Raw genomic sequence first — 16,665 nt, forward strand, 5'->3', positions numbered from 1 at the left:
CCGTCGTCACCCTGATTGTCATCTCGACCTGTCGCGTACTTTACATATCACTTGCTTTGACGGTGAAGGAATACATCGCGACGCGACTTCGTCCCCGTGGATTTAGGTTTTTGAAAATCCCGTAGGAACTTTTTGATTTTCAGGGATAGAAAGTTCCTCGACTGATTTTCGTCAAAATAGGTTAAACGGATGGTCCGTGAAAAGCTAACAGACACACACTTTCGTATTCACAACTAGCTTATGCTCGCGACTTCGTACGCGTGGACTACACAAATTTGAAACCGCTATTTCAATTTTCAAAAATCTTTTCTTAGCGGATGTCTACGTCATAATAGCTATCTGCATGTCAAATTTCAGCCCGATCCGTCCAGTAGTTTGAGCTTTGCGTGGATAGATCAGTCAGTCAGTGAGCTTTTCATTTTATAAATTTAGATTACTAAATTATTATTTACAGTTTCTAGGTATTTTACGCTTGTTTATGCTGTGGCCTGTGGTGTCAAATCAAACCGGAAGCAGGTATCCAATGGCTGGCGTGATTCGACATTGAATTATGATAATTGATTGTGCAATAACAAAGCACAAATATCTAAGTAGGTATATGTATTTATATATAAAAAAATTGCCATTGAATTTTTCACCACCTTTCAGTCACATTTTCCTTTTATATATTTAGATTACCTACTTATCCATACTTATATTTTAAACTAGATGATGCCCGCGTGGATTTACGTTTTTAAAAATCCTGTGGGAATTCTACACTTTTCCGGGATAAAAAGTATCGCTCCCGGGATGAAAGTTATCGCTGTACCAAATTTCGTCAAAATCGGTTGAACGGTTGAGCCGTGAAAAGCTAGCAGACAGACAGACAGACACACCTTTGCATTTATAATATTAGTATGGAGTATGGAAGTATGGATGGTAAAGTGTGTCTGTCTGTCTGCTAGCCTTTCACGGCCCATCCGTTCAACCGATTTTTAACGAAATTTGGTACAGATACAGCTTGCATCCCGGGGAAGGCTAGCTTTTAGCATAGGCTTTTTATCTCAGAAAATCAAAGGGTTCCCACGGGATTTTTAAAAACCTAAATCCACGCGGACGAAGTCGCGAGCATCATATATGAAGTTACTTTATATACCTACATAGTGCATACACGGTCCTTAGCCCTATGTATATCACACTACACTGCAGACACTCCAGTGCTCGCTGTCATGGTCTATTCCTCATCCGGTGCTTCACAATAGTAGGGATCAATAACCAGATAAGTGTCATTTGATCCCTTGCATCGGTTAACCGGTAATTTTTACCAGCGCATCTTATTTGCACCAAATACCCATTTGCGATAATATATAAATGGCAAATGCATGGATTATTTTAGCGTTTAAACTACCGTGAGTGAATTCCATTATAAATACTATCCCACTCCCTTGAAGCGGACGGACTCCCTTGAAAAAGGACCCCGGATGGGTTCGAAACTAGTCGGGCTAACGTCGACTACACACGTGAGTAAGCCGGGACGGATAGTATTTATAATGCATGGATTATCTTATTTTTGTACACAATTTGTTCGTTTCGGTAGGAAAGGCATTCCGAACCAGTGGTAGATGCACCCGATGATTCGAAAGTAGGACTACCTACTTGTAAAAGTTTATTTGAATAAAAAAGATTTTTTTTTTTTTATTTTTTATTTTTTATTTTTTTTTAATAGATATAGCGAGCAAGCGAGCAGGCGGGTCACCTGATGTTAAGTGATTACCGCCGCCCATGAACATTTGCAGCACCAGAGGAGCCGCCGATGCGTTGCCGGCCTTTTAGGAATTTGTTGGTCCGCCCCTTGAATAACCCCATGTTATAATCTAGTGGGAACACCGCCGATGGGAGTTGGTTCCACAGTTTGCACGTGCGTGGAAAGAAGGATCTGGCGCAGCGGACGGTCGAAGTGCACCAGACACCCAGATGGTGAGGGTGAAATTCCTTACGGTGGCGCGCGGTGCGGTTGTAGAAAAAAGAGGGTGGAATGAGGTCAAAAAGCTCTTCAGAGCACTCCCCATTATACAGGCGATAGAACACGCATAGAGAGCTAACGTCTCTGCGGTGCTCCAGGCTTTCCAACGAGCCGGTTAGTTTGGGATCGTTGTGTTTTATGTTTATCACATTAGAGTAGGTACCTACCTAACTATATACAGTACGCGTCCAAAAGTGATGAAGCCTTTAGAATGACATTTTAGCTTTGTAGAGCGTTGTCTACGTCACTCATACCCATATGATGTTTTGTCAGTCTCCAACTCTCAACGACGACCGAGACAGTGCTCTACAAATCTGCTATCTCCTTCTAAAGATCGATGTACATTACTTTCGGCTGCGTACTGTACCTATTTGTGATATTTAAATGGCAATCGTATTCATTATCTTATTTTTTGTGCTCATTTTTATAATTTTACCTACTGAAGTATTTTACTTACACTTGAAGAATATTCCGAATATCAAAAATTATGGAACCGGCCCTCTGGGTATCGAAAATTAATCCCACGGGATTATTTAAAGGCTCATCGATTTAATTTTTTTTTTAAATGAAATCCGGTACAGAGATAGCTTGCATCTCGTAGACTGTGGCTTTTTATCTCGGAAAATCAAAGAGTTCCCACGAGATTTTCAAAATACCTAAATGCACGCGGGTGACGTTGCAGGCATCAGCTAGTATGAAATATAAAAACTTAACACGTACAAAGTCACAGTAACTACACTGAAATAAAATACGCGAGTCGCGACATAATAGTTTGAACTCATTTCATCGTTTGCGTAACCTCACCCACAGGGAAATGCGGTGCGGTGACGACTTACGACTTACGCGCAACTTTTCGTGAACGTTGCGAGATGTCTGGCTAGTTGACAAAATAATATATTGGGAAAACTTGCTGAAATGCACGACTTTTAAAATCAATCAACACGGTTGTATAGAAGCAGGCGTTACTTTGCGGAAGTCCATGATATACAATGAACCAAAAGCTAAATTTGCTATAATCCGCTGAAACAGGCCGAATCTGTATGGTGCAACATGCAGCATGCGAAATGCACCGCCCGCCCTCCCACTGCTAACCATGCAGGAAAAGCAGCAACTCGGCAAGCAATACGCACCACTACGCACCACCACACAAATCCCAAAACACACTCTACGCACGTTTCGCCCCGACACCGGAGCATCTTCAGGAGATGAAGACGGTAGGCCCTACAATTAACAATTGCAATGTAATTTTGCAATTGTGCATTGTAAGGTCTACATCTCCTGAGGATGCTTCGGTGTCGGGGTTTAATATGAAAGCCGTATTTTAAACCGTTTCATCTACTTTTTTACATTCGATATTTAGGTGATTAGGCTAGTTATTCTTATGTATTTTTGGATTTTAAGTAAGTATATAACTTTAAGCTATCCATTTAATAAAATATTTGACCTCGAAGCGATTCGTGCAAGCCATGTCGGCAGTTGCGCGCCAGCAATGGATGTGAGTGGACGTAGTTACTTGTGCAGTGAGAAAATTGTTTACGTGATCCCGTGAAACGTTTCTTTGTAATACTAGACAATCGTGCGACTAAATGCTCTTGTAATATCACAGTGATTGTGTAAAATGGCCAATTTAACGTTGAGATACCTGGATGAGCTCTCTTATGTGCTGAATCGGAGGCATTTAGCGAGCCAGGCGAAGGCATCTTCGGTGGGAGACCTTCTCAATGCAGAAGAGGAAAGGTTCGCTCCGGTATGTAAAACACTTATGATTTATAAACAAAACTACACCTTACACCATAGACTTTACATTATTGAAATTCTTTTTTTGAGTGTTCAACGCATAATTTACAGCGAATTTCGGGCGTGAAAAACTATAATTTTTTAAGACCTTTGGCGAAAATACGTGGAAATGTGTTTCCAATTTTGACAGGCGCGGAAATCGGGCAATGAAAGTTGTCAAGTTGTCACTTGTCGTTGTCAATGAATTGTTATTGCAGTTGCATAGAGTTTATTGTTGTGGGATTTTTCGATTGTCGGCAAATGTGCATTTCAGTGAAAGGCATTTATTTATTTATTTTTTACTCAGTTACAAGTTAGCCCTTGACTGCAATCTCACCTGGTGGTAAGTGTTGATGCAGTCTAAGATGGAAGCGGGCTAACCTGGAAGGAGTATGGCAGTTTTTTATTAAACCCACACTCCTTTGGTTTCTACACGGCATCGTACCGGAACGCTAAATCGCTTGGCGGCACGGCTTTGCCGGTAGGGTGGTAATTATCTAATGCCAAGAGTGCATAATGGCATAGGCATCTTCTAGGCAAGCGCGCTCCATCTTAGGCTCCATCATCACTTCCCACCAGGTCTGATTGCAGCCAAGCGCTAGTCTGTAAATTAAAAAAAAAACGTATGTACCCAAACGTACAGTTTTACTGGAAAACTCATTCGGTCGCATAATATTTTCACCCGGCATTGCATTGCAACCATATTTCAACACAATCGTCAAGTTATTTTTGTATTACAACAATCAACAAAATTACAAAACCGGTCATGTGCGAGTCAGACTCGCGCACCGAGGGTTCCGTACTACAGAAGAAGAAAAACGGTAAGAATCACTTTTGCTAGGTTACGAACCGCAAAACTAACTTTGTCTGTAGAGGATTATTGTTACATACCTATAACAAAAAAATTATGATAGTTATATAGAGTGTTGATTTTATTTTTGTAAAATATACATAAATAAACTTCTATTGACCATAATTATTTCAGATTTTTCGATTGACGTAAACTTTGGAGATAAAGGGGAGGGGAGAACGGTATTTTTTTCAACATTTTGCACGATAAATAAAAAACTATTATGCTTAAAAGTAAATAAAAATCAGTTTTAGAATGTGCAGGTAAAGCCCTTTCATATGATACCCCACTTGGTATAGTTATCTTACTTTGAAAAATGAAAATACCTACCTAGGTACTAATTATTTGTTAATGCACACATTTAAATTTTTTTCTTGTGATATAACCACAAATTCACGGTTTTCAGTTTTTTCCCTTGTGCTATAAGACCTACCTATCTGCTAAATTTCATGTTTCCAACGGGAAGTACTTAAGTACCCTATAGGTTTTCTTAACAGACACGATGGGCAGACAGACAGACTACGAAGTAATCCTATAAGGGTTCCTTTTTTCCTTTTGAGGTACGGAACCCTAAAAATGTAATTAATCTAATTTGTACGTACTAATGAATTGTCACGTAAAAACCGTGGATACCAATACGTAGCCACGTACTTACTACCACTCTACCTACGTAAGTATTTTGTTTGATAACAAATCGGTTTGCTGGGATTTTTTTCATTTTTCAAGCGATAATACTGTTCACTGTTATTTTGCTGTGATTTTCAACGTCAACGCAGAGATAACCCGTAGGGCGATTGTCTAAAACCTGCATCAATCATTATTACAATCTCAATTGTTCTGATTGGCTGAATTTGTGCGACTCTTGTTGCAACAAGGCATTGTGGCCAATAGTGAGCGAGCATTAACCAATCAGAGATGATTGCGATCGTGACATTGTAGCTGTCAAACAACCGCGGTAGGGCCACTGGTGGTTAAAACTTCGGCTTCCTATTCTGGGGGCCCTATTCTGGACACACACCTCTAGTTTTTCGAAATTAAGTATATAAATTAAATTGGAAGGAATATTGTTATTGGTAGGAAAGCTTATGCTTGCGACTTCGTCAGCGTGAACTACACTTTCAAACCTTTATTTGACCCCCTTACAGGTTTAATTTTCAAAAATCGTTTCTTAGCGGATGCCTACGTCATAATAGCTACGAGTATCTGCCTGCATGCCAAATTTCAGCCCGATCCGTCCAGAAGTTAGAGCTGTGCGTTGATAGATCAGTCAGTCAGTTAGCTTTTCCTTTTATATATTTAGATCAGTATGGAAAGGATATTGAGAGGTAATGAGTGGTAGAGATGTAACTGGTTTGTAATACGGCGCACACAATGGCGCAGCGCCGCTGGACCGTGGCGTTCCGGTTCAGTGCCGGCTGATGTATTCGTTCATATGTTTCACATTCATTGAAACGGTTCTTTCCTGCAGCTTTTTGTACCGACTCCACTGCTGCACTTTACCACAGACTAGATAACTTGACTACGATCTGTGTAAATATACACAGTCCCGCAAATAGCTATTGCGCTGGAACCATGTCTCATTAACATCGAAATGACGTCATTTTGACGTCAGCCGAAATAAAAATATACCATCAGCTCGAAACTTCAATCTAGTGCTGGCGTCACTAAAATGGCGGCCATGCGCATTAGCAATTTGCGGGACCTATACACATACCTACACGTATGATATAACTTTTTTCAAACTTGCAAAGCAAGAGCCTCAATAGCTCAACGGGTACAGGAGTGGACTGAAAACCGAAAGGTCGACGGTTCAAACCCCGTCCGTTGCACTAAATTGTCGTACCTACTCCTAGCACAAGCCTGACGCTTAGTTGGAGAGGAAAGGGGAATATAAGTCATTTAACATGGCTAATATTCTTTTAAAAAAATGAAAATAAAGGTAAGATTGTAGAATCGCAAGCAAAAGTAATGAAGCAAGCAGTTCATAACAAGAGTGATAGATAATCCGGCGTGCGATTTTTTCTCCAATCGCTATTGTCTTTGCGCGTGCGCACGTAACAATGATCGGTAAAAATGAACGTATTATGAGTTGCTAGAGCCATCGAGTTATATAGCGCATCATAGAGTAACAGACCTCTGCGTCATATTCATCGTCACTGAGGGGTCTCACCCCTGCCAATGTTTTTTATTTTACCAAAAACATTTACAGTAAAGAGAAAAAGAGAGCAAAAGTGGACAGAGCAACACTTAGGTATCTCTATGAGAGATCTCTACCAGTGACCCTTGGCAGTGCGAATGGTATTCCAAATCCGTGATACCCTAACGATAATAACGATTTCATCGTTATCGTTATCGTCAACAAATTCTGCCCTTTGATTGGCTGTGAAAAAATTTAAACAGCGAATCAACCAATCAAAGGGCATAATTTGTTGCCGTTACGACGAATACGTTTTTCTTACACTATCGGGGGACTGGTTGAAAGCCCGTCCTACAAGACAAGTTGGGGCGACTTAACCGCGAAGTGAAGAAGCATGGGCTAAAAATAACGATTAAAAAAATTACATTGCATGGTCTAGTTATGTGACACCTCTATGGCTAGAGCACTGAAAGTTGTTGGCCTTTCTGTCGGTTTTTTTATACAGTTTATGTTCGAAAGTTAACATTGTAGCATAATCGTGTGGATGAAAGATCACATTTATTGTTGGAAATGGTGTAGGATTATCATTTTTGTTGCTGTATGTGAAGTAAATTAGAGAGAATTTTATTTATCGATGGCTCAAAATAATCTGGGGTCAATTCATACAAACTCTATCTAAAGCGTTTGTATGAATTAAGACTCCAGATTATTTTGGTCAACCGCAAAATCACTTTGTTTATCCTATGTACTAATATAAATGCGAAATTGCATCCAATCCAATTTTTCATTGGATCCAATTTTTTATGACAAACTAGAGGATAGTTGCGACTTAATTCGCGTGAATTTAGGTACTTAAATATAATAAATGAAAAAAAATCTTTAATATTATCTTTACAAACATGTAGATTAACAAGCTTTAGTGTAAGGCCCTGCCTCCTGAGGTAGTGTAAACTAATAAAACTAAAGTAATATCCCTTGGGCACTTATTGATTTCCCGGGATGAAAAGTAGCCTTCTGTATCCGTCTTCGGGATGTATCATGTAAGCTATCTTTGTACCAAATAGAGAAGTCCGCGAATTTATCCACTTGAGCTTAGGTTTTTAAAATCCCGTGGAAACTCTTAGATTTTCCGGGACAAAAAGTAGCCTATGTCCGTCGCCAGGATGCAGGCTATCTCTGTACCAAATTTCTGTGCTGCTGTGCTGGATTGGCAGACTTCACCATTACGGAACTCTCGTTCCTTACGATTAGATGTGTGTGCCCGGGATCAAACGCCGACTTTACGCTATCACGTCTCTAGCGTAGTAGAATAGAATAGAATAATTCTTTATTTGCATAATGTGGTACATAAGATGTTAAATCTAAGAAACAGTCCAGCACATTAGCCATGGCGGCGTACAAATATAGTTAACAGTTGAGATTATTGAGTGTGACTAAATATTTGTTTATAAAATACAGGCAAATCATAAAATTAAACTTAGTAAGTACGAGTAATAAATAAAATGTCAAAACCAAGCGAATATAGGCACTGTAATAAGCTTTTTTTTTTTTTTTTTTTTAATGTAGTATGTACGAGATAGTAGTAGATAGTACATATCTGTTATATCTAGGGACTAGCTGATGCCCGCGGCCTCGTCCGCGTGGATGAAGAAGAAGAAGAAGAAGAAAAACGTTTAGTTTTTAAAGCTGTACCACACATTACCAGTTCGGTTATCCCGGCGCCTCTAATACTTGAGTAGTATAGTAGATAGTACTAGATACGATAGTACATATCTATTATATCTAGGGATGTGAGAGTCGTCGTCAAATTACAATAATTAGGGATCTGCTAAATGTTTTGTGTACAAGCAAATTAACATTTCCTGTTATTGACACTCAGTCATGGTTGCGTGAAATATTTTGAGCATTTCAGTGATAAAATAAAATCAGTGTATTCTGCACTTTTATCGGTTAACCTTGAGCGGGTTGCCAAGTATACTGTGTCGGGGTAATTTGGGCTTCGCGAAAATAACTCGATTCCGACATTGACTGATATTTGGAGGGGAACGCCGACTCATAGGTACGTCTGTTTGTGAACCACTGAAATTTTTATTTATTTTTAGTTAAAAAGAATATTAGCCATATTAAATGACTAATATTCCCCTTTCCTCTCCAATAAAGCGTCAGGCTTGTTCTAGGGATAGGTACGACAATAGTGCAACGGGCGGGGTTTGAACCGTCGACCTTTCGGTTTTCAGTCCACTCCTATACCGGTTGAGCTATTGAGGCTCTAAATTGCAACTGTGGTAACCGTAATAATTTATGGTGCAGGGGGGGGGGGGCTTTTTTGCTTGTTTTGTACTATTTAGGGACTTTTTATACACTTAGTAATGTCACCATGATCAACCCATCGCCGGTTCACTACAGAGCACGGGTCTCCTCTCAGAGTGAGAATCCGCCCTTGGCCATAGTCTATCACGCTGGCCAAGGGCGGATTGGCAGACTTCACACACCTTTGAGATAATTATGGAGAACTCATGCAGGTTTCCTCACGATGTTTTCCCTCATCGTCAAAGCAAGTTACATTTAATTACTTAAGACGCACATAACTTCGAAAAGTTAGAGGTGCGTGCCCGTGCTCGAACCCCCGACCGATTAGAAGGCGGGCGTCCCAACCACTAGGCTATCACAGCTTATATACGGTAAATGCTTGTTTTCTTGTGTACTTGTTTTGTCCATAAAACAAGCCTCTTCTTTTCAGGGCGCGTTTGGAAGCCTCGTAGTTTTAAATAAATAAATAAAAGTTTAGTAAGTTTCCGTAATAAGGTCTTGGACTGTAGTGACTTTTTCTGGTGGGAGGATTCGGCCGTGGCTAGTTACCACCCTACCGGTAAAGCCGTGCCGCCAAGCGATTTAGCTTTTCGGTACGATGCCGTGTATAAACCAAAGGGGTATGGGTTTAATAAAAACTGCCATACCCCTTCCAGGTTAGCCCGCTATCATCTTAGACTGCATCATCACTTACCACCAGGTGAGATTGCAGTCAAGGGCTAACTTGTATCTGAATAAAAAAATAAAAAAAAGTAATAAAAGAAATCCGTAGGAGAAATAGAGTAACCGACATAGCTCAACGGGTTGCGAAGCTGAAGTGGCAATGGGCAGGGCACATAGTTCGTACAACCGATAGATGTTGGGGTCCCAAGGTGCTGGAATGGCGACCTCGCACCGGAAGACGCAGCGTTGGAAGACCCCCACTAGGTGGACGGACGACATCAGACGAGTCGCAAGGAGCCGCTGGATCCAGGCGGCGCAAGACCGTGGCGTGTGGAAGTCCCTACAAGAGACCTATGTCCAGCAGTGGACGTCTATTGGTTGATGATGATGATGATGATGATGATGACGTGCATATTGTAATCAAAATAATATTTTAATTTTAATTGGAGTTACTTTAATTTGAATCGCTATGTCGTAATCGGAATCAGTCGCAACCTTGACTCGGAACTCATATTGCTCAAATGATTCAACAAATTGGGCTGAGGGTGGCGAAATGTTTTACACATATTCAGAAAATTATTGCTATTGTTTCTGTTTTGATAACGGTCTACGTGCACAACGCGCAACGTACAATTCGCGGCCGAAAGTGATGAACATCGGCCTTTAGAATGACATTTCTGCCCCCCGATTGTGTAAGAAAAACTGTAAACAGCGAATCAACCAATCAAAGGGCAGAAATTTTCGACGATTGCGATAACGATGAATACGTTTTTCCTACACAATTGGGGGGCTGGTATGTAGAGGGTTGTCTCTGTCATTCATACATGTCATTGAATAAAAAATATTTTTTTTAAAATCACCATTCCGATTCCCTATTCCAAGTACCTATTGTACTAAGTGCTAGGCTTAGTAACTAAGCTGTGTTATTCATAATGGTGCTGTCCTAAAAAACAAGAAATTCTATCACAATGAGAAAAAGCCGCCCAAACAAACTTTTAATCTAAATTTAGACCGAACCACTGTCAAATCGATGCGGTTACGCTGCATCCGCACCCAGATTGATTTATTTTAAACCAATCAAAAATAAACCTTGCCACTTATTGCATAAAGTTCTTTATTATAATAAAAAATACACATTTCAATTTCCAAAGTAGTTAAGTAATTTCGACTTTATGTTGAATGGGTTAGGATTGGAAATGGTTTGTGTGGCGACGCAGGAAGTTAGGGTAGTGACAGGAAGATGGCAATTCACAATTGTCTGCATTGCCCTTGATGGCAAGATCATCCTGTGGATTTAATGGTATTTTTGTTTACGGATTAACTCTACGTAGTTAGACGAAGGTTCAACGTCGTTCTTGAAGTGCTAGTAACAAGGTCATGACCTTCTGTGACGATAAGAAAAGAAATAGAAAAGTTTTGTACTCTTCTAAATCGAAATGCTTTTGAATCGTCAAGTGAATTTACTGCATTGGTTCGGATTGCTCCTCCTATCGACAAGATCTAACAAGTAGGACTGTTGTTTTCTTTAGTTCAACTAATGTTACCTACTTACCTAAGTAAATTATTGCAGTCTCGCGCATTGCGGGAACGAGTCAAATCATGTTTATGTTTTTTTTTTTTTTTTTTATTCAGATACAAGTTAGCCCTTGACTGCAATCTCACCTGGTGGTACGTGATGATGCAGTCTAAGATGATAGCGGGCTAACCTGGAAGGGGTATGGCAGTTTTTATTAAACCCATACCCCTTTGGTTTCTACATGGCATCGTACCGGAACGCTAAATCGCTTGGCGGCACGGCTTTGCCGGTAGGGTGGTAACTAGCCACGGCCGAAGCCTCCCACCAGACCAGACCAGAAATTTAGAAATTATAAAATTCCAAACCCCTGCCAGGAATCGAACCCGGGACCTCCCACTATTAAGACCACAGCGCTCACCACTGCGCCAGGGAGGTCGTCACATGTTAACTTTTTGCACTGATTTTACTGATTTTAACGAAATTTGGTAGAGTCACATGATGACCAGTCTGATCTTGATACCAACATGAACTTTTTTTTAAATAGAGATAGCGAGCAAACGAGCAGGTGGGTCACCTGACTGATGATAAGTGATTTCCGCCGCCCATGAACATTTGCAGCACCAGAGGAACCGCCGATGCGTTACCAGCCTTTTAGGAATTTGTTGGTTGGGCTTAGCGTTGTTGTGAAAAAATATTTAGGTACTTGATCGAATTTCTGATCGAGTATTTGGACTCGTAACATAACGCAGCAGTCAGTTAAAAGAATATGTCTGGTAAGTAGGTCATTATTATCAGTAATAACATGACACAAATCACATTAGTCTGTCGGTCGGTCGTCGATATTATTTGCATGCGGTTAGATGCCTTTGTATTAAAACCGCAGTGGTTTGGTTTGGCATCAGCTATCTTGTTTTGCGTATCGTATTCTAGGATTTTCAATTATTTATTATTTAATTAGAATTTCTACTGTTCAGGTTATAATTAAATTATTAACTTTAGCGTTTAAACTATCGTGAGAGATTTCCATTATAATAGTATATTATTTCTACGGCTATACTCACGTATCCAGTCGACGTTAGCCCGACTAGTTTCGAACCCATCCGGGGTCCTTTATCAAGGGACTGAATTCGTGAGTATAGCCGTAGAAATATATATAAATTATTAATTGTTTATTCAAATATTCAAAATTTATGGATTAAGAGCCAGACCTTCGGTATATTTTTATAGAAGAGAGTTACATTTTTGCCCTGTTTGTCGTGGAGACCCTGGGGCCATGGGCCAAAAAAAAATTACGAGACATTTCACCGCAATTAATAGCCTCATCTGGTGACAGAAGGGCTGGCCCATTTTTTGCGCAACGAACTGCAGAAATGCAGCCAGTATTCTTGGCACCATTCCACGCGGGCATGATTTGTATAGTAATTAGATAAGGCTTGCTTTAAATTTTATTGTAATATTTTCATCTACATATCTCCAGCAATGCACGGGGCTGCAATGGCTTGTATACAGTGGCGTGCAGCTCATAGAAGCATAAACGCACTGCTTACCCTCATTGTAAGAAATCAATGCTTACTTTTTCATTATAACCTGCCGTAAAACAAGTTCATACCTAAATGCATACCCTGGCTTGAACTCCTGTGCACGCCACTGCTTGTATAGTACGGTATAATAACATTGTAAATTGAAACATTAAAAAGAGCAACCGCCGAGTTTCTTGCTGGTTCTTCTCGGTAGGAACGGCATTCCGAACCAGTGGTAAATTAAAACTACCTGACTATTCATAAGCACTTGTAAAAAGTTTACATGAATAAAAAAACATTCTATTCTATGTATATATATATATATCCATAGAACCCCCCACAATAAAGCACCATTATAAAATGGTAGCTTTATTGCTACTACCATCTAGCCTATGGGCTTAATAAGTAATATTATTCTAGCTTAAACTTCTACTAATAAATGATATCATTAAATTAGATTTTTCACTTCATATTTTATCAGATAAAGATTTTCCTGTACCTTCCGTGAAATAAAACAAATACCTAGCATTTTATAGTTCGAAGAAAAAGCACAGATATTGAATACAAATACAAGTAAGAAGTTTATGATTTATTCTGATTCTAATAAATTCAATCAACCATAATCAAAAGCTAACAAAAAATCTGAAAGCTTGTTCTTTATTCTAACAGTAACGAGTAGAAACTAGAAATGCCTAGTCATATCATACGGTCTATTCGCGATATATAAATTTTACAACGATTTTTTATACGATTTGCATATGTGCAGAGTTTTTGCGTTGCATAACTGTGCGCAACGGCATTTCTCGTGTCTGGATCTCGTAAAGAGAGGTTTCACGTGCTTTATGGTCGTACTCTGGTGATTATGGCGATTTACTATAAAAGTAATGTGCATATAAAGTGAATGTGTCGATCGTTCGCACATACGAACTTCATCAGGCACGATATACGGTTTTATTCGAGATTTATTTTCCCTCCAGAGTCCAGAATGCAAGCTATTATAATATGTGTTTAAAAATTCCGTGGAAACTGTTTTATTTTCCGGGATATGCAAACCTCGATGATCTATTGTTCCGTTGCTGTGTGATTGAAGGACAAACAAACACACTTTCGCATTTATAATATAGGTAGTACCTAGGTATACCTAATTTTTAAAATGGATATAACACGGATAGGCAGATTGGACGAAACTATAAAGGGTTCTTTATTTTACAACGGAACTCTTAGCAGATACTCGGGAATCGAACCCGGGACCTCCCATTTATACGACCACAGCGCATACCACTGCGCCAGGGCAGTCCCGCAAATTGCTAATACGCGTGGCTGCTATTTTAGTGACGTCAGCACTAGACTGAAGTTTCGAGTTGATAATATATTTTTACAAAAATATATTATCAACTCGACGAAATGACGTCAAAATGACGTCATTTCGATGTTAATGAGACATGGTTCCAGCGCAATAGCAATTTGCGGGACTTACATATATTAAATTTAAAAATCGAATGATGTCCAATATTGGAAAGTGCACCAATTAACAACATTATGCAAGCATGTCTCCGTACATACAAAATGCCGCGACGAATTCTCTCACGTCTCACAAATGTAAACAATTATCGTCTTTAGCCCGATTGAAATAAAGGTTATAATAGCACGAGGTGTCGTAGCACTCGGTTCGTATATGGTAGGAAATGATGCTCTTCCTATATTCGTATCCTCATTACTTGGAAGCTATTGGTTATACTTGGGTATCTACTTTTAATTGTACTTGTAGTAGTACCTATGTGACCAACGCACTCAGAATCGCTAATCGTTACTTAAGATTGAGTTAAGACGAGATAGATTTATGTGAGAGATATAGCTCTGTCTCGTTTTAACTAAACTTCAGTAACGATTATGCGACTCTGAGTGCGGCAGTTAGTGGTCTACTTCAGTGTAAGTATAAGAATCTTGACGTAATCTCCTTTTAGGTATAATAACTTATGTTACATCCTAATTACATCCATACTTCCATACTAATATTATAAATGCGAAAGTGGGTCTGTCTGTCCGTCTGTCTGTTTGTCTGTCTGTCTGCTAGCTTTTCACGGCCCATTCGTTCAACCGGACTTGGTCCGCGTGGATTTAGCTTTTTAAATCTCGTGGGAACTCTTTGATTTTCCGGAATAAAAAAAAAAAAAAAAAGATTCCGACGAATTGAGAACCTCCTCCTTTTTTTTAAAGTCGGTTAAAAAGTAGCCTATGTCCTTCCCCGGGACGAAATTTCATCAAAATCGGTTAAACGGATGGGCCATGAAAGGCTAGCAGACAGACAGACAGACAGACGGACAGACAGACAGACACAATTTCGCATTTATAATATTAGTATGGAAGTATGGATTGTGGGTACATGTTGCAAGGATGTAAGATTGTAATATTCGGTCCAGCACTTTCGATTTCAATTTTAACTTTTATTAAATACCTAGGTATTTATTAAAAGAGTTCAATAGGTATATCTATATTATGTTTAAAATATTTATCTACTTAATTTAATTAATAATACTGATACTTATAATTTGCTTTTATTTTTATATTTAGTTCATAAGATGCATTCGTGATTGATTCATAAAAGAAATATCAAACTAGAAAAGAAAATAATAAGAACCCGCGATCTCCCACTAACATGACCATAGCGCTTACCACTGCGCCAGGGAGGGCGTCAAAAATAAAAATAAAATAAATAAAATAAAATAATCATTTATTAATATCTAATAAAAGATGGGGTGTGTGCAATTTTTAGGGTTCCGTACCTCAAAAGGAAAAACGGAACGGAAAATCTGAAAACCGTGAATTTGTGGATATATTACACAAAAAAAAGTTATGGTCATGAACTAATAATAATTAGTATTTTCAATTTTCGAAGTAAGATAACTATATCAAGTGGGGTATTATATTATTATGAAAGGTCTTCACCTGTGCATTCTAAAACAGATTTTTATTTATTTTTACGCATCATAGTTTTCGAATTATCGTGCAAAATGTCGCAAAATACGACTGTACTACGGAACCCTCGGTGAGCGAGCCTGACTCGCACTTGGCCGGTTTTAATTTTAAACTGTAGTGTGTATCTCTACGAGAAATCGGTCTAGCTTACTGATTTGTAGAAAACGATAGTAGTAAATGGTAATAGTATAGTATTTTGTTGTAAAATTATACGGTTTTCGCCATTACTGGACTAGCGTGGGAACAGAATACAATGGCGTCGAAGAAATTGATTGCGCTATTCTATTGATCCTATTTAGTTTATATACTTGTATTCTATGCAGCCAGGCCTCGCGATTTTGTTAGCGAGTTACGAATTTCACTTTTCAAGCAATAAATTTTGATTTTTAGGGTCCCGTACCTCATAATGGAAAAACGGAACCCCTATAAATGTGTTAAAATATTAAAACTACCATCTGTCAGTTGTCAATCTGTTTGTCTATGATGTCTGTCAAGGCCCTTTTTCTCAGAAATGGTTTAAGGTATAGCGACTCGCTCCGGCATCGCACTGGCAGCTTATTAGTTATTACAAATATCGTAGGGATAATTTTTTGAAAATAAAATATAGTCTATGTCTTTCAAGAACAATGTAGTTAGCTTTCTACTGGTAAAATAATTTTCAAAATCGGTTCAGTAGTTCCAGAGATTTGTAGGGGACAAACAAACTTTACCTCTTTATAATATTAGTATAGATTTCGAAGTCTAGATACTAAGGTCAATGGCCTCTAATTGATGTAAAAATTCAATTCTCTAATTCCCAATAAAAAGGTACAGCCTTTTACGCCTTTTTAAAACGTATTTTCATATCTACAAAGATCTCATTCAAATGAATCGCTGAATGTGTTGCTGATCGCAAATCTCGAGAACAGCTAAACC

At 39.0% G+C, this 16,665-nt stretch overlaps 2 protein-coding genes across 4 annotated transcripts in view; one reads left to right on the plus strand and one right to left on the minus strand.

Annotated features, from left to right (window-relative positions):
• LOC117985549 (A-kinase anchor protein 17A) overlaps nucleotides 1-3,823 on the minus strand; it is a 29,286-nt gene extending 25,463 nt beyond the window's left edge. For both annotated transcript variants that reach the window (XM_034972307.2, XM_034972306.2), the window contains exon 1: nucleotides 3,645-3,823. In XM_034972307.2, the coding sequence (XP_034828198.1) occupies nucleotides 3,645-3,702 (58 nt within the window). In that variant the 5' untranslated portion in view covers nucleotides 3,703-3,823. The remainder of the gene's footprint in view (nucleotides 1-3,644) is intronic.
• The window catches only part of LOC117985539 (rho GTPase-activating protein 9-like), a 142,555-nt gene that overhangs the window by 18,970 nt on the left and 106,920 nt on the right, over nucleotides 1-16,665 (plus strand). The window lies entirely within an intron of this gene.

The sequence above is a fragment of the Maniola hyperantus genome, chromosome 9 (genome assembly GCF_902806685.2).
Source record: "Maniola hyperantus chromosome 9, iAphHyp1.2, whole genome shotgun sequence".
NCBI classification, from domain to species: Eukaryota; Metazoa; Arthropoda; class Insecta; order Lepidoptera; family Nymphalidae; genus Maniola; species Maniola hyperantus.